The sequence below is a fragment of the Bos javanicus genome, chromosome 21 (assembly GCF_032452875.1).
Source record: "Bos javanicus breed banteng chromosome 21, ARS-OSU_banteng_1.0, whole genome shotgun sequence".
Taxonomy (NCBI): Eukaryota; Metazoa; Chordata; class Mammalia; order Artiodactyla; family Bovidae; genus Bos; species Bos javanicus.
Genome location: NC_083888.1, coordinates 44,864,951 through 44,888,476, shown reverse-complemented (window position 1 = coordinate 44,888,476; position 23,526 = coordinate 44,864,951). Strand labels below are relative to the sequence as shown.

Below are 23,526 nucleotides of genomic sequence, written 5' to 3'. Positions count from 1 at the left end.
AAATACTACAATCCATGAAAAGGAACATGGCTTTTATTCTAAGTATCCTGCAAAATCAGTGAGGCAAGGATGAAGAAGCAAGGAGGACACTTGAGGGTTTAGGTGAGAGATGATGTTAATGGAGATAGAAAGAAATGGTTAGATTACAGGATATACTTGGCAAGTATGATCATTAAAATTTGTCAGTCAACTGGATGTTGGGTTACTGAAAAAAGTAGCTGAGGTTACAATCCTTGGAGGATAGTGGTGCAAATCACTCACTCACTGAATTTTTTAAAAAATGGCTACAACTTAATTTCTAACTTAATTAAATTTAATTACTTAAATTTAGCTAATTAAACTTTATCTCTAAGCATCATTTTTGCAGTGTTTTTCCTCAAAAGTATCTGTAAGAGCCAAAATAACATGTTGTTGGGAGATGACTTTATAAAATAATCCATGCTGCTCCATAAACGTAGTTTATTAAATTAAAAGAAATTGAATTCAAGAAAATCCAAAACACTACATCTTGCAGCAGATAACAAAAAAAGAGACGTTAGTCTAAGTGCTACATAAAGGCTGGCTCAAGTGCTACACAAGGGTTCATACCTAACACTTTCTAATCTAGTCATTCTTTCTCCAAAATTACAGCATGTTCTGGAGAAAATGTTACAAAACCGTTTTGTAATACTTGGAATTTTTTAAAAAAATCTTACCCCATGTATTTTGGGTAAACATTATTCTCCATTCTGACATTCCAAGTAAATTTTTAAGAAAAGAGTTATATATAAACACAAGAATCACGGTCATGGACAAAAGGATTCAAAGTATACTACGACGTTCTTGTTTACATAACATAAGTGTTAGCCTAGTCATGTTCCAGCATTCATAGCATTTATCAGCCTGCAGACACATCTTCACACTTCAAAACCTTTTACCTGGCACTAAACAGTGCTCAGTAAACAGTAACTGATTCTACACTGGCATTCCCTGCTAAGATGCTCTGTTCTTAAAATGAAAGCTATATAATTAATCTACCAGTTACTCAGAACCCTTCCTTCTTCCTAAAAGTAAAAATGTAAACCAAAACCTTTCTTCTGAAAACGTGCAACAAAAAAAGTACTGTTTAAAAGTAGAATACACTTAACCCTTGAAAAACATCTAAAAGGTGAGTAGCAAGTTTTATTAAACAAATGAATTGGGCTTCCCTCATATTTCAGTTGGTAAAGAATCTGCATGCAATGCAGGAGACCTCAGTTCGATTCTTGGGTCAGGAAGATCCCCTGGAGAAGGAAATGGCAACCCATTCCAGTATTCCTGCCTGGAGAATTCCACGGACAGAGCTCTGGAGCCTGGCAAGCTACAGTCCATTGGGTCACAAGAGTCGGACACAACTTAGCAACTAAAGACAGAAACGAATTAGAAAGGGTTAAGGCTAGTCCCCTCTAAATCTCACTGTACACTAAATTATGTTGGTTTATCATCTATTTAACATTGTTTCCCTAAAAGAGAACCCTCCTACACTGTTGGTGGGAATATAAATTGGTATAGTCACTATGGAAAACAGTATGGAGGTTCCTTAAAAAACTGAAAACAAAGTTACTATATTATCCAGCAATTCCAATCCTGGGAAGATATCTGAAGAAAACTCTAATTTGAAAAGATAAGTGCACCCCAATGTTCACAGCAGCACTATTTTTTATATATAATTTATTTTATTTTTTAACTTTACAATATTGTATTGGTTTTGCTATATATCAACATGAATCCGCCACAGGTATACATGTGCTCCCCATCCTGAACCCTCCTCCCTCCTCCCTCCCCATACCATCCCTCTGGGTCGTCCCAGTGCACCAGCCCCAAGCATCCAGTATCGTGCATCGAACCTGGACTGGCGACTCGTTTCATATATGATATTATACATGTTTCAATGTCATTCTCCCAAATCTTCCCACCCTCTGCCTCTCCCACAGAGTCCAAAAGACGGTTCTATACATCAGTGTCTCTTTTGCTGTCTCGTATACAGGGTTATTGTTACCATCTTTCTAAATTCCATATATATGCGTTAGTATACTGTATTGGTGTTTTTCTTTCTGGCTTACTTCACTCTGTATAATAGGCTCCAGTTTCATCCACCTCATTAGAACTGATTCAAATGCATTCTTTTTAATGGCTTAGTAATATTCCCTTGTGTATATGTACCACAGCTTTCTTATCCATTCATCTGTTGATGGACATCTAGGTTGCTTCCATGTCCTGGCTATTATAAACAGTGCTACGATGAACATTGGGGTACACGTGTCTCTTTCAATTCTGGTTTCCTCAGTGTGTATGCCCAGCAGTGGGATTGCTGGGTCATAAGGCAGTTCTATTTCCAGTTTTTTAAGGAATCTCCACACTGTTCTCCATAGTGGCTGTACTAGTTTGCATTCCCACCAACAGTGTAAGAGGGTTCCCTTTTCTCCTCACCCTCTCCAGCACTTACTGCTTGTAGATTTTTGGATACAGCAGCACTATTTACAATAGCCAAGACATGGAAGCAGCCTAAGTGTCCAATGACAGATGAACAGATAAAGAAGATGTGATGTACATATACAACGGAATACTACTCAGCCACAAAAACAATGAAATAATGCCATATGGAGCAACAGGGATGGATCTAGTGATTCTCACATTAAGTCAAACAGAGACAAATATCATAGGATATCACTTATATGAAGAATCCATTATTCCACAGAAAAAGGCTGGAAGATTCTGCACACAAAGATGAAAAAATCAAAATTTAGGACTCCTAATCCTTTCCTTTGTGCACACTTAAAGGCAACCATATTAAGAGAGAGAAAGGACAAATAAAATGGTCAAGAATATTTCCTTTCCGGGCTATTTTATTAAACTTTGTTTACAAATTTTAAAAATGTTTCAGCTAAGAAATCTGGGTTAAAAACTGTCCAGCTCTATTCACTTAGCAGATTCATGGCACAAATGCAACTAAGTAGTTGAAGCAATCATGTAATGAGCAACTTTGAATAAATGTATTTTATTTGGGCACTTTTATAACTGTTGGTGGGAATATAAATTGCTTCAATCATCTTGGAAAGCAATTTGGTAATACATAGTGAGACCTTTCAGAGAAGGCAATGGCACCCCACTCCAGTACTCTTGCCTGGAAAATCCCATGGGCAGAGGAGCCTGGTAGGCTGCAGTCTATGGGGTTGCTGAGGGTCGGGACTGAGCGATTTCACTTTCTCTTTTCACTTTCATGTACTGGAGAAGGAAATGGCAACCCACTCCAGTGTTCTTGCCTGGAGAATCCCAGGGACGGGGGAGCCTGGTGGGCTGCCGTCTATGGGGTCGCACAGAGTTGGACACGACTGAAGCGACTTAGCAGCAGCCATGAGACCTTTAAAATTATCCATACCCATTGACTCAAGAGTCCTATTTCTGGGAATCTATTCTCAAAAAATCATCTGAAACATCCTGAGATCTTCTTCCAAGCATTATTTACCACAGTGAAAAATGAGAAACAATCTAACATGCCCTGCTGTTGCTGCTGCTGCTGCTAAGTCACTTCAGTCGTGTCCGACTCTGTGCGACCCCACAGACGGCAGCCCACCAGGCTCCCCCATCCCTGGGATTCTCCAGGCAAGAACACTGGAGTGGGTTGCCATTTCCTTCTCCAATGCATGAAAGTGAAAAGTGAAAGTGAAGTCGCTTAGTCGTGTCTGACTCTTCGAGACCCCATGGATTGCAGCCTACCAGGCTCCTGCGTCCATGGGATTTTCCAGGCAAGAGTACTGGAGTGGGGTGCCATCGCCTTCTCCGCTAACATGCCCACCAACAGGCAAATGATTAAAAAATTGTGGTACATCCATAAGATACAGTTGTTTTAGAATATTTACCAAGAATGCCTTTTTACTTTTCCTAATGATGAGTTTTAAATTTTAAACATATATTCATTATGAAAGAAAATTTTAAAAATAAAAATAAAAAATTGAAATTCTCTTGTTGTCTTATACTATATCCCCAATTCCTAAAGTTAACTATCCTAAAGTTTTTATGTGTAACTTCTGGAATTTTCCAGTCATATACAAATTTACCTAACAAACATTTATATACGGGTAACCCTTTGGTTTGCTTTTAACACAAGTGGGGCCATACAGTTGCTGTACAACTAGTTTCTTACACTTACTTTGGCTATCATTCCATGTCAGTACATATAGATCTATCTCATTCATTTAAAATAGATGTTTCAATATATTTCAGGTCCTAGACTGATAGATATTTAAGATGATTAGATTCTCTGCTTACAAGCAATGCTGTAACTAACACATTGGGACATAAAATTTTACATACTAGTATGAATATAACAGATCCTAAGAGAAGAATTTCAGCATTTTAGGCATTCAAAGTTATTGCCAAATTACCCACCAAAAAAACACTGTGCCTAACAGCATCTAAAAATGCTCAAACATTTTTAAAATTTGTAAACAAAGTTTAATTAAATAGCCCAGAAAGGAAATATTCTTAACCTACTCATTTGTCCTCTTTCTCTCTCTCTCTTAATACAGTTGTCTTAAGGTGTGTACAAAGGAAAAGATTAGGAATTCTAATTCTTGTTTTTTGTTTTTGAATCCTAACCCTCCTCTCTACCTCTCTAAACCAATCAAAATATAGGATACTATTAACTTTTAAATTTCTGCCAGTCTAGAAGACAAACATTTTCATTTGCATAACTATAATTATGAATAAGGTTAAACCACTTTTCTACTGCTTGGTTCTTCTTTTTCTTACAGACTTACTTATAAGAAACCTTGGTACAGTCAGGAAATTAGCCCTTTGTCATTTGTGTTACAAATTTTTTTCAGTTTGTTTTTATGTTTAAACAATGTTATAGCATTTTTTACTGTCCAGCAAATTTCTCTATTCTTCCCATTAGGGTTCCTGAATTTTATATATGCTTCAAAGGTCCTTTCATCTTAAATATTTTATAAACAGTCCTGATTTCTCTTACTCCTTTTATAGGTTCACTTTTATTGAGAGTTTTCAAACTATAAATTAAAATATAGATATGTAAGCTCACTTAGGTTAAAAAAATAGAAAAATACTGCAAGGAAACAAAACATTGACCGTGATTATAGTTGAATGTTAGGATTATATATAATTTTCTTTTCTATAACTTCCAAATTTTCTACAATGAACATGCATTACTTTTATAATCATAAGAAAATAACATTTCTTAAAATCATATTTTAAATTTTTCTTAAGTTTTTGATGGAACTGGCTTCAATTCTCAATCAAGTATTATTTGAGTACCTCACCTAGAGTCTAACACTAATACTAAATCTAATACTAAGGCAGAGATTTGGTATTTCCTTTTAGCTCCATTGACATGGATGACAAAACAGGAGAAAATCTTAAACTGCTCAACAGGGGATAGTTGAAAGCAAGAATTACAGTTCCATTTGGGAAGTTACTTTGAACAGTAATCAATAATAGTGACACCTATTAGGAACTTAGTATATACCAAGTATTCTTCACAACATCTTTAAGAGATAGGTACTATTATTAGGTCTGTTTTACAAATTGGGAAAATAAGGCACAGAGAGGTTAAATAAATCACTCAAACTATGAAAGCAATTTAAAGTGGTAAGTTGACTATAAAGAGCCTGGTTCCAGAATCCCCATTCTTAACTTCTAATCTAAAATGCTACTTTAAAGCTATTTAAAATGTTATTAAATGCTATTCAGGTTGTGTCTCTTAAGCTGAGTCTCCAAGCTGAAATTTCCCAAATATAATGCCAGGTGCACTGCCACAAGTTCTCTGAAAAGTTGGGTAATAACAACTACTTGTCACATAAGCTGTTGCTTACATTAAATTATTTAAAGAGTAGAAGCTAAAAGTAGTGGCAGACATCATGATTTCCCTGGCCTATTATTTGTTCTCTGTACTTGCCAAAATCTGCTAAAATCTTCAAAAATGTGCACGGTTTTCTCCCACAAAGCTGGAAGATGTGTCCACTACAACATCTTAAACATGGTACTGGCAAAAGTGAGCCCATTTGGGCTACATATTTCTGGCAAGCTAATCTTTTGCTTTGTTTGAAGCTGAAAGTCAAACAAAAAGTACACAAACAAGAAACTTTTTATTCTCACAGATTAGATGGGAATGAACCCTTCTGATTCTGAGCTCTACCATGCCTTAGTGATAATAGTTTCATGTTTCCTATTCTGGCTTTGTCTTTGCCAATGTTACTGCTTCAAAAGGCCCTTCAAGTACCTAAGAGACAAAAATGATGTCAACTTACTTTGGTGCTTTTTAAAAATAAAGCAGTAAAAAGTACATACCTGACCATAAAAATGCAGCCACAAAGGCATATAAAGAAATTTCTATAAATCATCCTTGTCCTTTGTGAGTACTTATAAGTTTTTCTGAGTATAAATGGTCAAATTGGACCAGTATTGATAGCATCTCTGAGAAAAAGCTTTTAAGTTGGCAGCAATTTTTACGAAATAATAGTTTAACTACAGATAAATGGCCATAGATTGCCAGTGGTAAGACCCAGGTCTGAAACCCAGAAGCCCTCTACAATCAAATTTTGATGTTATGACTGCTTTCTAAGGGTGTACTGTACAAAATTGGCCTTTATTTTCTAATCTGTAAAAATGAGAATGAAAATAGTTGCTCACTGCTAAGTCACCTCAGTCGTGTCCGACTCTGTGCGACCCCATAGACAGCAGCCCACCAGGCTTCCCCGTCCCTGGGATTCTCCAGGAAAGAACACTGGAGTGGGTTTCCATTTCCTTCTCCAATGCATGAAAGTGAAAAGTGAAAGTGAAGTCGCTCAGTCGTGTCCGACTCTAGCGACCCCATGGACTGCAGCCTACCAAGGCTCCTCCATCCATGGGATTTTCTAGGCAAAAGTACTGGAGTGGGGTACCATTGCCTTCTCCAAATTGCTCACTATGCTATAAAAAAATCCTTATATTCCTATTAAAAACTACTAAGACACTTAGAAATTGATAGAACAAACGATTATCTTACCAAAAAAAGAAATGCTTAGTTTAATTTATGAACTTAGTATGTCTGCTATGCTATGCTATGCTAAGTCACTTCAGTCGTGTCCGACTCTGTGCGATCCCATAGACGGCAGCCGACCCGGCTCCCCCGTCCCTGGGATTCTCCAGGCAAGAACAATGGAGTGGGTTGCCATTTCCTTCTCCAGTGCATGAAAGTGAAAAGTGAAAGTGAAGTCACCTAGTCGTGCCCGACTCTCAGCGACCCCATGGACTGCAGCCTTCCAGGCTCCTCTGTCCGTGGGATTTTCCAGGCAAGAGTACTGGAGTGGGGTGCCACTGCCTTCTCCGTAGTATGTCTGGAAGAACACAAATGTGAATAATGGGTAGCCTATCCCTTCTCCAGTGGATCTTCCCAACCTAGGAATCAAACCAGGGTCTCCTGCATTGCAGGTGGATTCTTTACCAACTGAGCTTTCCAGGATGCCCCAATGAGTGATTAACACCTCTTAATAGTATAAGTTGATAAATTTCAAGTGGAGGGATGTGATCCATGGGGACAAGATAGAATAACCCAAAGATTAGAGACCTATAAGGTTAGCTAAAGGTTACACAAAAAAGGCTGAACTGGCCCTTTATTACATAGACTTTTGAATCTCTCACTTTTGCCCAGCCAGTAAGAGCCACTTACTTGTCAGAAACAAAAACATTGATTGATTTGCGGATATTGAAGAATCCTTGCATCCCTGGGATAAAGCCCACTTGGTCACGGTGTATGATCTTTTTAATGTGTTGTTGGATTCTGATTGCTAAAATTTTGTTAAGGATTTTTGCATCTATGTTCATCAGTGATATTGGCCTGTAGTTTTCTTTTTTTGTGGAATCTTTGTCAGGTTTTGGTATTAGGGTGATGGTGGCCTCATAGAATGAGTTTGGAAGTTTATCTTCCTTAACAAATTGAAAAATAAAACCCATATAGATAAAAACCATAAAAACCATCTCAATAGATGCAGAGAAAGCCTTTGACAAAATTCAACATCCATTTATGATAAAAACTCTCCAGAAAGCAGGAATAAAAGGAACATACCTCAACATAATAAAAGCTATATATGACAAACCCACAGCAAACATTATCCTCAATGGTGAAAAATTGAAAGCATTTCCTCTAAAGTCAGGAACAAGACAAGGGTGCCCACTTTCACCATTACTATTCAACATAGTTTTGGAAGTTTTGGCCACAGCAATCAGAGCAGAAAAAGAAATAAAAGGAATCCAAATTGGAAAAGAAGAAGTAAAACTCTCAGTTTGCAGATGACATGATCCTTTACATAGAAAACCCTAAAGACTCCACCAGAAAATTACTAGAACTAATCAATGATTATAGTAAAGTTGCAGGATATAAAATCAACACACAGAAATCCCTTGCATTCCTATACACTAATAATGAGAAAACAGAAAGAGAAATTAAGGAAACAATTCCATTCACCATTGCAACGGAAAGAATAAAATACTTAGGAACATATCTACCTAAAGAAACTAAAGACCTATATATAGAAAACTATAAAACACTGGTGAAAGAAATCAAAGAGGACACTAATAGATGGAGAAATATACCATGTTCATGGATTGGAAGAATCAATATAGTGAAAATGAGTATACTACCCAAAGCAATTTATAGATTCAATGCAATCCCTATCAAGCTACCAACTGTATTCTTCACAGAGCTAGAACAAATAATTTCACAATTTGTATGGAAATACAAAAAACCTCGAATAGCCAAAGCTATCTTGAGAAAGAAGAATGGAACTGGAGGAATCAACCTACCTGACTTCAGGCTCTACTACAAAGCCACAGTCATCAAGACAGTATGGTACTGGCACAAAGACAGAAATATAGATCAATGGAACAAAATAGAAAGCCCAGAGATAAATCCACACACATACGGACACCTTATCTTTGACAAAGGAGGCAAGAATATACAATGGATTAAAGACAATCTCTTTAACAAGTGGTGCTGGGAAAACTGGTCAACCACTTGTAAAAGAATGAAACTAGACCACTTTCTAACACCATACACAAAAATAAACTCAAAATGGATTAAAGATCTAAACGTAAGACCAGAAACTATAAAACTCCTAGAGGAGAACATAGGCAAAACATTCTCTGACATACATCACAGCAGGATCCTCTATGACCCACCTCCCAGAATATTGGAAATAAAAGCAAAAATAAACAAATGGGACCTAATTAACCTTAAAAGCTTCTGCACAACAAAGGAAACTATAAGCAAGGTGAAAAGACAGCCTTCAGAATGGGAGAAAATAATAGCAAATGAAGCAACTGACAAACAACTAATCTCAAAAATATACAAGCAACTCCTATAGCTCAATTCCAGAAAAATAAATGACCCAATCAAAAAATGGGCCAAAGAACTAAATAGACATTTCTCCAAAGAAGACATACAGATGGCTAACAAACACATGAAAAGATGCTCAACATCACTCGTTATCAGAGAAATGCAAATCAAAACCACTATGAGGTACTATTTCATGCCAGTCAGAATGGCTGCGATCCAAAAGTCTATAAGCAATAAATGCTGCAGAGGGTGTGGAGAAAAGGGAACCCTCTTACACTGTTGGTGGAAATGCAAACTAGTACAGCCACTATGGAGAACAGTGTGGAGATTCCTTAAAAAGCTGGAAATAGGACTGCCTTATGATCCAGCAATCCCACTGCTGGGCATACACACTGAGGAAACCAGAATTGAAAGAGATACATGTACCCCAATGTTCACTGCAGTACTGTTTATAATAGCCAGGACGTGGAAGCAACCTAGATGTCCATCAACAGATGAATGGATAAGAAAGCTGTGGTACATATACACAAGGGAGTATTACTCAGCCATTAAAAAGAATACATTTGAATCAGTTCTAATGAGGTGGATGAAACTGGAGCCTATTATACAGAGTGAAGTAAGCCAGAAAGAAAAACACCAATACAGTATACTAACGCATATATATGGAATTTAGAAAGATGGTAACAATAACCCTGTATACGAGACAGCAAAAGAGACACTGATGTATAGAACAGTCTTATGGACTCTGTGGGAGAGGCAGAGGATGGGATGATTTGGGAGAATGGCATTGAAATACATATAATATCATATATGGAACGAGTCGCCAGTCCAGGTTCAATGCACGATACTGGATGCTTGGGGCTGGTGCACTGGAACGACCCAGAGGGATGGTATGGGAGGGAGAAGGGAGGAGGGTTCAGGATGGGGAACACATGTATACCTGTGGCGGATTCATTTCTATATTTGGCAAAACCAATACAATATTATAAAGTTTAAAAATAAAATTAAATTAAATTAAAAAAATAAATAAAGGTATTGAGCCAGAAAAAAAAGAAACAAAAACAGTGAATCTTAGACACTGTTTAGACCAACACTGGTTGGTCACTGTGGCACTTTTGAGAACTTATTTTTAGAGGAAGGGAAAATGGGGAACTAAGAGAACCAAGAAAGATCACAAATGAGTCCAGTAAATATTTCTAGAGATGTGGAATAACAAAACTTGTACTTACAACTTGAGATTCACGAGCTTTAGGAAACATCTTGGCAACATTGAGCCCATCAATGACAACATCAAAAGGAGGATGGTATTTTACAAAGTTCTGAAATCTCTTAAGTTCCTAAAAAAAAAAAGTCAGATAAAATAATAAGAACCTACTAAGGTCTTTATCATAAACATACAGCCATAACTTTCATTATTGTTCTGGAAAATCAAAATACTCATTCCTTAAAAATAAACAAATACACACACATACCGAAATATGCTTTCAAAATGAAATCTGTAAAGACCAGCCTACCAGGTGCAACTGCATGTAATTATCTGATATCTCTTATAATCTCATAGTGCTTTACACTTCACAAAGTACATAACATGGTATTTCAACTGAGCTGTAATCAGTTATCTAGCCTGCTAAACTGACACATACAGCAGTAATGAGAATAAAATGTCAAAATCTCTATGCTCTATTCTTTAAGCCAAGGAGAAATGGATCTGAGATATGCCAGTCTACCAATGTAACTATGTGGAAAGAACAAGGCTCTATAATTTGTACTCCTCTTTTATCAAGAGGATTTGGTTACTCATGGCTGTTTTGAAGAGCTGAAAATTCATTCACCATTCATTCAACAAAAATTTGTTCAGCGCCTACTCAATTTTTTGCCTAGCAGTTACCAAAGAGAGAAAATCCCAACTTAATGGAGCTTGCATTTTAATGGGAAGAGACACAATATAAACAAGTTAATATATGAACGGCAAAGGTGATGAGTGCTATGGGTGGAAGAAATGTAGGAGAGGAAGTTCTACTCCTGGTAATGATGAAGTAGTCTATAATGGACTACCAGATAACATGATGTAATCTACATAAATAGTAATTATTTGAAGGTACTAGAGAATGACCAAAAGCAAGGAGAAATTGAAGGGAACACAACATTTAAAAGAAGGTTTGATAGTTTTAAAACATGTCTGAAAAATTCTTTGACACTCCTCACCCTCAAAAGTGTAGTTGCTCAGTTGTGTGTGACTCTGTGCAATCCCATGCATGGTAGCTTAGCAGGCTCTTCCATCCATGGAATTTTCCAGGCAAGAATACTGCAGTAGCTTGCCATTTCCTTCTCTAGGGGAGCTTCCCGGCCTGAGATTCAAACCTGGGTCTCCCAGGTTGCAGGCAGATGCTTTATCCTCTGAGCCACCAGGGTGGAGTCTAATTCCCTCCACTTGAGTAGAAGCTTTTCTTTGTGACTGCCTCAATGCATGAATGTGGCAAAAGTGACACTATGTGACTTCCAAGGCCAGTTAATAAAAAGAAATACAGCTCCATCCGGCTCTCCCTCTTGGGATGCTTGCTCTTAGAAGCCAACTAGTATTAAAAAGCCCAGGCAGAGGTCATGCACAGGTATTCTACCTGAAAGTTAAACCTAGTCCCAGCCAAAAGCCAATATCAACTGTCAAACTGATGAGAGTGAGGGAGATTTCAAGATGACTTTAGCCTCCATTTGATTACAACAGTAGAAGAGCCAAGCAAGAACCACACAACTGAGTTCAGTCAAACCCTAGAACCATAATAATAATAGGTGATTGTTTCTGTTCAATGCCACTATATTTGGGGTGATTCGTTACGCATCTATGGATAACCAGAAAAGAAGTGAACCGCAGCAGGAGAAATTTGCCTGTATACAGCTTTTTGCCAGAGGAGCACTCTATTCAGCATGGTAGGGAGGGGCAACTGAAAATCAACCAGAAAACTGTAGACTGATTGGTTTGAGAAATCATAATCAATTGGTTTGAGAAGATAAGAGTTTCAGGTTGTCAGAGAGGCTGGAAAGTTATAAAAAGAATATTAGAAAAAAGGGAACTGCAAAAATCTGTGTATAAATTTGCTAAATCCTTAGCTCTTGATCTATTCATGTACAGAAGAGACTCCAAGGAGCCCGGGATGGGGGGTGGAGGGAGAACAGGTGAAAGACTTCAAAGATTTGAACAAAAATTTCAATTACTATCCACTGCAAAAACAGCTTCCCTGGTTGCTCAGATGGTAAAGAATCTGCCTGCAATGCAGGAGAGTGGGATTTGACCCCTGGGTCAGGAAGATCCCCTGGAGAAGGGAACAGCAACCAACTCCAGTATTCTTGCCTGGGAAATTCCATGGACAGAAAAGCCTGGCGGGCTACAGTCCACTGGGTCAAAAAGAGTCAGACAGGACTGAGCGACTACACTTTCACTTTCAGCAAAAGCAGCAGAGTTTAGACTTTTGACTCTAACCAAGTTTAACAGTCTGGCAAAGCAAAAAATGAACAACTTCTAGAGGAAGATAATAGAATCCAGAGCCTTTGAATTTTACAACATGCCCCTCACAATGTCCAAAACACAATGAAAAAATTAATAAACAAGAGAGGAAATAGGAAATTGTGACCCACAGTCAAGAGAGAAGAAAGTCAAAAGAAATCAACCCAAAGTCCAGCCCTGCTAACTGTTGGAGTTAGCAGGCAAGAAATTTAAAGTAGCTATTATAAATAGATTTAAGAATTTAAAGGAAAATATAGTTATAAATGAATTCAAAGAAAGGACCTAACAGAAGCAGAAGAGATTGAGAAGATGTAGCAAAAATACACAGAAGAACTATACACAAAAGGTCTTAATAACCACAGTGGTGTGGTCACTTACCTAGAGCCAGACATCCTGAAGTGTGGAGTCAAATGGGCCTTAGGAAGCATTACTACGAACAAAGCTAATGAAGGTGATGGAATTCTAGCTGAGCTGTTTCAAATCCTGAAAGATTATGCTGTTAAAGTGCTCTACTCAATATGCCAGCAAACCTGGAACACTCAGTAGTGGCTATAGGATTGGAAAAGGTCAGTTTTCATTCCAATGCCAAAGAAGGGTAATGGCAAAGAATGTTCAGACTACAATACAATTGTACTCACTTCACATGCTAGCAGGATAATGCTCAAAATCCTTCAAGCTAGGCTTCAGCAGTACATGAACCGAGAACTTCCAGATGTACAAGCTAGATTTAGTAAAGGCAGAGGAACAACCAGAGATCAATGTGCCAACATCCACTGGATCATAGAAAAAGCAAATGAATTCCAGAAAAACATCTACTTCTGCTTCATTGACTATGCTAAAGACTGACTGTGCAGATCACAACAAGCTGTGGGAAATTCTTAAAGAGATGGTTTAATTCTTAAAACCACTTTACCTATCTCCTGAGAAACCTGTATGCAGGTCAAGAAGCAACAGTTAGAACTGGACATGGAATAAAAAAAGGACTGGTTCAAAATTGAGAAATGAGTTTGTCAAGGCTGTATATTGTCACCCTGCTTATTTAACTTATAGGCACAGTATATCAGGCAAAATGCCAGGCTGGATGAATCCCAAGCTGGAATCAAGACTGCCCAGAGAAAATATCAACAAGTTCAGATACACAGATGGTTACACTCTAATGGCAGAAAGTGAAGAGGAACTAAAGACCCTTTTGATGAAGGGTGAAAAAGAAGAGTGAAAAGGCGTTCTTAAAACAACATTCAAACAACTAAGATCACGGAATCTGGTCCCATCACTTCACAGCAAATAGATGGGGAAAAAGTGGAAACAGTGACAAATTTTATTTTCTTGGGCTCCAAAATCACTACAGATGGTGACTGCAGCCATGAATTAAAAGATTCTTGCTCCTTGGAAGTAAAGCTAGGACAAACCTAGACAGTGTATTAAAAAGCAGAGAGATCACTTAGCCAACAAAGGTCCATATAGTCAAGGCTATGTTTTTTCCCATAGTCATGTATGAATGTGAGAGTTGGCCTATAAAGAAAGCTGAGTGCCAAAGAATTGATGCTTTTGAATTGTGGTGCTAGAAAAGACTCTTGAGAGTCCCTTGGACAGCAAGGAGATCAAAGCAGTCAATCCTAAAGGAAATCAATCCTAAATATTCATTGGAAGGACTGATGCTGAAGCTGAAATACTTTGGCCACCTGATGCGAAGAGCTGACTCATTGGAAAAGACCCTGATGCTGGGAAAGGTTGAAGGTGAAAGGAGAAGGGGGAAGCAGAGGATGAGATGGTTAGAGAGCATCACTGACTCAATGGATGTGAGTTTGAGCAAACTCTGGGAGATAATGAATGTAGGCAAGTCTGGCGTGCTGCAGTCACAGTGCTGCAAAGAATCGGACATGACTTAGCAACTGAACAAATAATCTAAACTCTAAGTGGACTAGATTAAGAATGCATATTATAACCCCAATTCATATATTTAAAAATATAGAAAAAGTATAGATAATAAGCCAACAAAAGAATTCAATGAAATTTTTTAAAAAACATTTGATTAACCCAAAAGAACATAAAAGTAGGAATTAGCTAAGTCACTTCAGTCGTGTCCGACTCCTAGCGACCCCATGGACTGCAGCCTACCAGGCTCCTCCATCCATGGGATTTTCCAGACAAGAGTACTGGAGTGGGGTGCCATTGCCTTCTTCGAAAGTAGGAATAAAAGAGCCAAAAATTTTTTGGATAATAGCAAAATAAAATATTTAAATTCAACATTATCAAAAATGCTGTATATAAGACATGTGCTTTGTTTTTTCTTCCAATTTCATTGCAATATAGTTGAAATACAACACTGTGTAAGTTTAAAGTATATGGCATAATGATTTGACTTACATATATTATGAAATGATTACCACAGTAAGTTTAATGAACATTCATCAATGAGAACTGTTAGGACTTACACTCTTAACAACTTTTATGTATGACACACAGTAGTGTGAACTTGATAAACAGAAAATATAAAATAAAATAGATAATAAAACAATTGTATTTGTAAAGTTTTACATTATATCCCTAGTACTTATCTAAATAACTGGAATTTTGTGTCTTTGGACTAACTTCATCCAATTTGTCCTCTTTCCATTTCTTGCCTTTGAAACCACAAATCTGATCTTTTTCTTAAATTTGTTTGCTTGTTTTTGAAATATAGTTGACCATAATAAGTGTAGACAGGTTGACCACAACCTGTCTATTCAGGTTACTATATGTTATTGATTATATTTCCCACACTGGGAAGTGTGTACCTCTTAATCTCCCTCAACCTATTCCTCTCATCCCCACCTTCATCCCCTCTGGCAACCACCTGTTTGTTCTCTGTATCTATAACTCTGTTTTTGTTTTGTTATATTGGTTAATTTGTTTTTTAGATTCCACATATATGTGAAATCATACAATATTTGTCTTTCTCTGTCTGACTTATATCAGCATAATACCCTCTAGGTACATTCATGTTGTTGCAAATGGAAAATTTCATTCTTTTTTAAGACTGAGTTAGTATTCTTTTGTGATACACATACATGCCACATCTTCTTTATCCATTTATCTACTGATAGGCACTGAGGTTGCTTCCATATCTTGGCAATGTAAATAATGCTGCAGTAAACATGGGTGGGCATTTATCTTTTCAAATTAGCGTTTTCATTTTCTTCCGATAAATACCTAGGAGTGAAACTGCTAGATCATATGGTAGTTCTAGTTTTAGCTTTTTGAGGAACTTCCATACTGTCTTCTATAGTGGCTGCACCAATTTACATTCCCACAAACAGTGCACAAGGGTTCACTTTTCTCCACATCCTGCCAAACTTGTTATTTGTTGTCTTTTTAATAATAACCATTCCAACAGTTGTGAGGTGATATTTCACTGTGGTTTTTATTTTCATTTCCCTGGTAATTAGTGATGTTCAGCATCTTTTTATGTGCCTGTTGATATCTGCACGTCATCTTTGGCAAAATGTCTATTCAGGTCTTCTGTCCTATTTTTAATTGGGTTGTTTTTTTAATGTTAAGGTGTATGAGTTCTTTGAGTATTTTGGATGGAATTCTCTGGGTAAAAATACTGGAGTGGGTAGCCTTTCACTTCTCCAGGGGATATTCCCAACCCAGGCATCAAACCCAGGTCTCCTGCATTGCAGGAGGATTCTTTACCAGCTTAGCCACGAGGGAATCCCAAGAATACTGGAGTGGGTAGCCTAACACTTCTCCAGTGGATCTTCCCGACCCAGGAATCAAACCAGGGTCTCCTGCATTGCAGGCAGATTCTTTACCAACTGAGCTATCAGGGAAGCCCCGTATAGTTTGGATATTAACCCTTTATCCGATATATCCTTTGCAAGTATCTTCTCTCATTCAATAAGTGGCATTTTCATGGTGTCAACAGTTTCCTTCACTGTGCAAAAGCTTTTCAGTTTGATTAGTCCCACTTGTTTTAAATCTGAATTCAATCCTATTTAAAAATACTGTTTATAAGAGATGTACTTTAAATATAGTGACATGGATAAGCTGAAAGTGAAAAGTAGGAAGAAAATACATAGCACACATGCATTGGCATGCTTGAGAAAGTTGAAGTAGCAATACTAATTTGAGTCAAAATAGATTTTTTTTAAAAGGGTATTATAAAAAATAAAAAGGGACACTTTGTAATGACAACAAAATCAATATATAAGGAAGTCATAGTCATAAATAAGAACAGAGCTTGGAAATACAAGAAGCAAAACTTGACAAAACTGAAAGGAGGAACACAAATGTCTATAATTATAGATGGAGACTTCAACACTTCTCTCTCCATAATTGATAGAAAAGGTAGACAAAAATCAGTAGGGATACAGAAGGGCTAAACTATAGTATTAACCACTTTGACTTGATCGATACCTAAAAGAGAATACATCCAATAATGGCAGAATATTTCTTCCTTTCAGGAATACATGGAACATCAAGACAAACCACAGCTTCAGGTCATAAAAGAAGTTCCAATACATTTCAAAATATTAAAATCTGAAACATGTTTGCTGATTACTCACACATACACACACAAAAGTGAAGCCCTGTATACTGTTGGTGGGAATGTTAATTGATGCAGTCACTATAGAGTGTCAACAGCAGCAAGATACCTAGAAAAGTTCCAAATATTTCTGAATAATAATTCCAAATAACCCAAGGGTTAAAAGAAAATTACACAAAAAATTAGAAAATATTTTGAACTAAGTGATAGTAAAATATTCAGTTCAGTTCAGTTCAGTCGCTCAGTTACGTCTGACTCTTTGCGACCCCATGGACTGCAAGCATGCCAGGCTTCCCTGTTCATCACCAACTCCTGGAACTTGCTCAAACTCATGTTCATCAAGTCAGTGATGGCATCCATCCAACTCATCCTCTGTCATCCCCTTCTCCTCCCGCCTTCAATCTTTCCCAGCATCGGGGTCTTTTCTAATGAGTCAGTTCTTTGCATCAGGTGGCCAAAGTATAGGAGTTTCAGCTTTGGCATCAGTCCTTCGAATGAATATTCAGGACTGATTTCCTCTAGGATGGACTGGGTAAACCTCCTTGCAGTCCAAGGGACTCTCAAATCTTCTCCAACACCACAGTTCAAAAGCATCAATTCTTCAGCGTTCAGCTTTCTTTATAGTCCAACTCTCACATCCATACATGACCACTGGAAAAACCATAGCTTTGACTAGATGGACCTTTATTGGCAAAGTAATGTCTCTGCTTTTGAATATGCTATCTAGGTTGGTCATAACTTTTCTTCCAAGGAGCAAGAGCCTTTTAATTTCATGGCTGCAGTCACCATCTGCAGTGATTTTGGAGCCCAAGAAAATAAAGTACCTCACCATTTCCATTGTTTCCCCATCTATTTGCCATGAAGTGATGGGACCAAATGCCATGTCCTTAGGTTTCTGAATGTTGAGGTTTAAGCCAACATTTTCATTAATATTTGTCAGTTGCTACCCCTATCTTGTCCCTTCCCTGCTTCCCTCTCCCCATTGGTAAACACCAATTTGGACTCTATATCTGTGAGTCTGTTTGTGTTTTGTTATAGTTATTTCATTTTTTAGATTGTATATATATAGTTGTATATATAAGTAATAACACACACACACAAATATTTGTGGACTGCACTAGACTAATACTTAGTTTTAACTGATTACACGAAAAGAAGAAAGGTCTAAAATCACTGATCCAAGTTTTCACTTTAAGCTAGAAAAAGAAGAGCAAATACATTTCAAAGATAATAGAATAATGAAGAACAGCATCAGAGAAACAGAAAACAGAGAAGAAAATTAATAAAATGGTGGAAAAAAATGCACCTCAATCTCTAGCTCACATCACAGTTAAAAATTAGTTATAGATCATAAAAGGTTAAAAAGTGAAAGTCTAAACCCAAAAGCCAAAACTATGAAATCTAAATGTAAGAGCCAAACCTAGAAGAAAATAGAATTCCACATAACATCAGGATATACAAAAATTTCTTGGGCAACACAGTCATTACCAATATTCACATAGTATGCCTCTTGACACGATGCCTCTGACAAGAAGTATTGTTGTTTAGTCACTAAGCTGTGTCCAACTCTTTTGCAACCCATAGACTATAGCCTGTCAGGCTCCTCTGTCTATGGGATTTCCCAGGTAAGAATACTGGAGTGGGTTGCCATTTCCTTCTCCGGAGGACCTTCCCAACCCAGGGATGGAATCTGAGACTCCTGCATTGACAGATGTATTCTTTACCAGTGAGCCACCAGGGGAAGACCCTGACAAAGATACAACAGCATTTTTGTGATATCTTGCCAAAAATGCATGAATCTAATCATAACGAAATATTAGGTAAACCCAAACTGAGAGACATTCTACAAAACTCTAGGTCTATAGTTTTCAGGGAAAAAAAAAAGGTCAAAGTTCAAGAAAGACAAAGAAAACAGAATTTTGTTGCAGATGAAAAGAGACCAAAGAAACAAGACAACTAAACTTAATGTGTAATCCTGGACTGGATCTGGGTAAAGGAGAAACTTACAAAGGACATTATTGTGACAAGTGACAAAACCTGAGTAATCAACTGTGGATCAGATAATATCACTGTGTCAAAATTACAAAGAGGAAGTTTCCCTTTTAGGCCGATAAGCACATGATCAGATACTCAACACTGTTAGTCATTAGGGAAATAAAAATTTAAAACCACTGTGAGAAATCGTTAACCACCCACCAGCATGGCTAAAATTTAAGAGACCGACCATAATAAGTATATGGAGCAGCTGGAACTTTCAATATTGCACAATGGCACAACTATTGTCGGGAAGGAGATCTAACCAGTCCATTCTAAAGGAGATTAGTCCTGGGTGTTTTTTGGAAGGAATGATGCTAAAGCTGAAACTCCAGTACTTTGGCCACCTCATGCGAAGAGTTGACTCACTGGAAAAGACTCTGATGCTGAGAGGGATTGGGGCAGGAGGAGAAGGGGACGACAGAGGATGAGATGGCTGGATGGCATCACCGACTCGATGGACGTGAGTTTGAGTGAACTCCGGGAGTTGGTGATGGACAGGGAGGCCTGGCATGCTGCGATTCATGGGGTTGCAAAGAGTCGGACATGACTGAGCAACTGAACTGAACTGATAGTCAGGAAGACAATTGAGCAGTTTCTTAGAAGATTAAGGGCTTCCCTGGTGGCTCAGACGGTAAAGAATCTGCCTGCAACACAGGAGATCTGGGTTTGATCCCTTGGTCAGGAAGAGTCACCTGGAGAAGGGAATGACAACCCACTCCAGTATTCTTGCCTGGAGAATTCCATGGACAGAGGAGCCTGGTGAGTTATGGTCCATGGGGTCTCAAAGAGTTGGACACAACTGACCAACAAATACTTTATAAGGTTAAGCATATATTTATCCTACATCTCAACAAATCTACCTCTAGTATTCAAAGAAGAGAAATGAAAACATGCATCCACGTGAAGACTTAAGTGTGACTGTTAATAATGGCTTTATTTGTAATTACCCCAAAGTGGAAACAACTCAAATATCCATTAACTAGTGAATGAACAGAAAAACTGTGGTATATCCAGACAATGGTTTACTATTCATCAATAAAAAGAAACTATAGATACACAAAAACATATGAATGGGTCTCAAAAGAACTATGCTAAATGGAAAAAAAAAAGGCAGACAAAAAGGGCTAATCCATACTGTATAATGCCATTTATATGAAATTTAAGGCAAAACTATACCAACAGAAAGGAGATTAATGGTTCCAGAAAGGAAGGAGAGGGAACTGACTGCAATGAATGCAAGGGAACTATTGGGGGTGATATATCCCATATCTTGTTTTTGTTTTTATTTGGCTGTGCAGCATGGCATGCAGGATCATGGTTCCCTGATCAGGGATTGAACCCATGTCCCCTGCAGTGGAAGTGGGGAGTCTTAATCACTGGACCACCAGGGAAGTCCCTAAACATACCATATCTTAATTGTAGAGGTTATGACACAACTGCATATATTTGTCAAAACTCACTGAATTGTACATTAGCAAGTTTTATTACATGTAAAGCTGATTAAAAAAACAAAAGAAAATCCTAATAGTAATATGCATTTCATCATTAAAATAACCACTGATCTATAAACATGCTTTCATATGTCACTTGGCTGCTTTAGCTTTTCTATCCCTGCCAACTCCAATTGTGTGAGACCATCCTCTTTCCTTTCTACTCAGCAAATACTTTGTTTAAAATTTCTCTGGTCAAATATATTTCCTACACAATGTACAGAAAGTTTCAATTCATATCAAAACTAACTAAATATTGGTTGGAATACTATTTTTTATAAATGGAAATAAAACTATAAGGAAATTAAAAGTTTACATACAATGTGACCATTTCCTATTTAAGTCTGAACAAACCAAGGAAAATAAGTGCATTAAATTTCTAAAATTCAAGTTTCACTAGTAATTCACATGAAAAATATTTCCCATTATATTTCCAATTTATCATCTTGGTGCTATATTTGGTACTCATTATATTCACTTCAGGAGTAATGATAAACAAAGGTAGTTCAGTATTACTGGAAAAATGGACATTTGTAAAAATCAAGAGTTAAACTAGACAACGTATAAAATCCCCTTCCAGTTCTGATATTCTATGTTAACAACTTTTGGAAATCCCTTAAAACCACAGAATGGAAGAGGGTATACTTGAGAAGCTTTGTTTGAAAGGTGAGTCTCTGGAACCTCTGTGCAATCACAGAATGTGTAATATAATCTCAGCCAAAGATTATCCTCCCAATCCTCGTCTTCTAATAAAAAACAGAAAAATCTAAGATGTTGGGTTGTTTTTTCTCCCATTACTAAAGTTCTGCTTAGTAAATAAATTACTAGTCAGAGAGTACTACTTTCAATTACTTTGTAATACTTTTGATGGGTCCCCAGGATGTTGCCTTTCCAAACTAAACAAATTTATATCATTGCACACAAAAGCCCTTGAATACGTGCTGAGAAGGCATGAAAAAGAAAGAGTTAACCCACTGAGACAGCGCACTTACTTACTATGGCATGTGCTGCACCATGCTACGTCGATTCAGTCAAGCCTGACTCTTTGCAACCTTGTGGACTGTAGCCCCCAGGCTTCTCTGCCCCTGGGATTCTCCAGGCAAGAATGCTAGAGTTGGTTGTCGTGCCCTCCTCCAGGGGATCTTCCCCACTCAGGGATTGAACCCAAGTCTCTTATATCTCCTGCACTGGCAGGTAGGTTCTTTACTACTAGCACCACTTGGGAAGTTTACTATGGCATAGGGCAATACAAATATGCATGCTTATCTGTTTTAATGGGTGGTACATTAAAGCGAGAAACAATTATTTCTTTCTAGGGCTACTGCCAAAATTGTAATTGATAGATGATTGGCTCATGATCTGGGGTATGAAAATTCACTGATCCTTTGAACATCTGTTTCTTGGCTATTAATAAAAGAAGTTCTAACTAAAAAAAGAATTTTACAGAGACATAATTCATATACCGCACAATTCACTAGTTTGAAACATACCATTCATAGGTTGTACCACATCACCAGTTTAAAACAGTCTGTCCCTCTTAGAGAAACTCCAGGAATTCCCTGGAAGTCCAGGGATTGGTACTCTGCCCTTTCATTGCCAAGGGAGTGGGGTTCAACCCCTGGTTGGGGAGCTAAGATCCTGCAAGCTGTAGCGCTGCTCCCTCAAAATGAAAGAAGAAAGAAACTCCATACTCATTAGTGGTCAATCTTCATCCCCAGTCCCTGCCCCCCAATCACTCAGTAACCACTAATCAATCTACTGTGTTTCTATAGATTTAACTATTCTGGACATTTCAGATAACCAAATCACACATTTATGTGACATTCTATGATTGGTGGTGGTTTAGTCACTCAGTTGTGTCCTGCTCTTAGCGACCCTATGGACTATAGTCCGCAACACTCCTCTGTCCAAGGAATTTTCCAGACAAGAATACTGGAGGAGGTTGCCAGTTCTTTCTCCAGGGAAACTTCCCCATCCAAGGACTGAACCCGGCTCTCCTGTATTGCAGGCAGTCTCCTACACTGCAAGTGAATTCTTTACCAACTGAGCCACCAGGGAAGCCCAACTCTATGATTAGCTTCTTTCATTCAGCATAAATCTTTTCAAGGTCTATGTTGCAGCACATATCAGTACTTCATTCTTTTTTATTGCCAAGTAATATTTCATTGTATGGATATTGTGCTGTGCTGTGTCAGTCACTCAGTTGTGTCCAACTCCCTACAGCCCCATGACTGTTACCTACCAGGCTCCTCTGTCCATGGAATTCTCCAAGCAAGAATACTGGAGCAGGTTGCCATCTCCTACTCCAGGGGATCTTCCCAATCCATAGATCTAATCTGCATCTTCTGGTACAAGAAGATGGTACAAGAACCTGTATCTTCTGGTATCATCTTCTGATACAATAACTTTGTATCTTCTGCATTGACAGGATGGTTCTCTACTACTTAGCACCTTCTGGGAAGCCCCTGTATGAATATATCATATTTTATTTACTTATTCATTAATGGATGAACTTCTGGGTTATTTCCACCTTTGGGCTATTATGCAAAATGCTGCTATGAACATCTGTGTACAGGTTCTGCATGGATGTATGTTTTCATTTCCCTTGAGTATATGTATC

At 37.8% G+C, this 23,526-nt stretch overlaps 1 protein-coding gene across 4 annotated transcripts in view; it reads right to left on the bottom strand.

Moving 5' to 3' along the window:
• Nucleotides 1–23,526, bottom strand: part of PRORP (protein only RNase P catalytic subunit) — a 138,518-nt gene that overhangs the window by 74,335 nt on the left and 40,657 nt on the right. For 3 of the 4 annotated variants that reach the window (XM_061394122.1, XM_061394124.1, XM_061394123.1), the window contains one exon: nucleotides 10,579–10,686. The exons of the other annotated variant lie outside the window; for it this stretch is intronic. In XM_061394122.1, coding sequence (XP_061250106.1) covers nucleotides 10,579–10,686 — 108 coding nt within the window. The remainder of the gene's footprint in view (nucleotides 1–10,578; nucleotides 10,687–23,526) is intronic. 4 annotated transcript variants of the gene reach the window in all.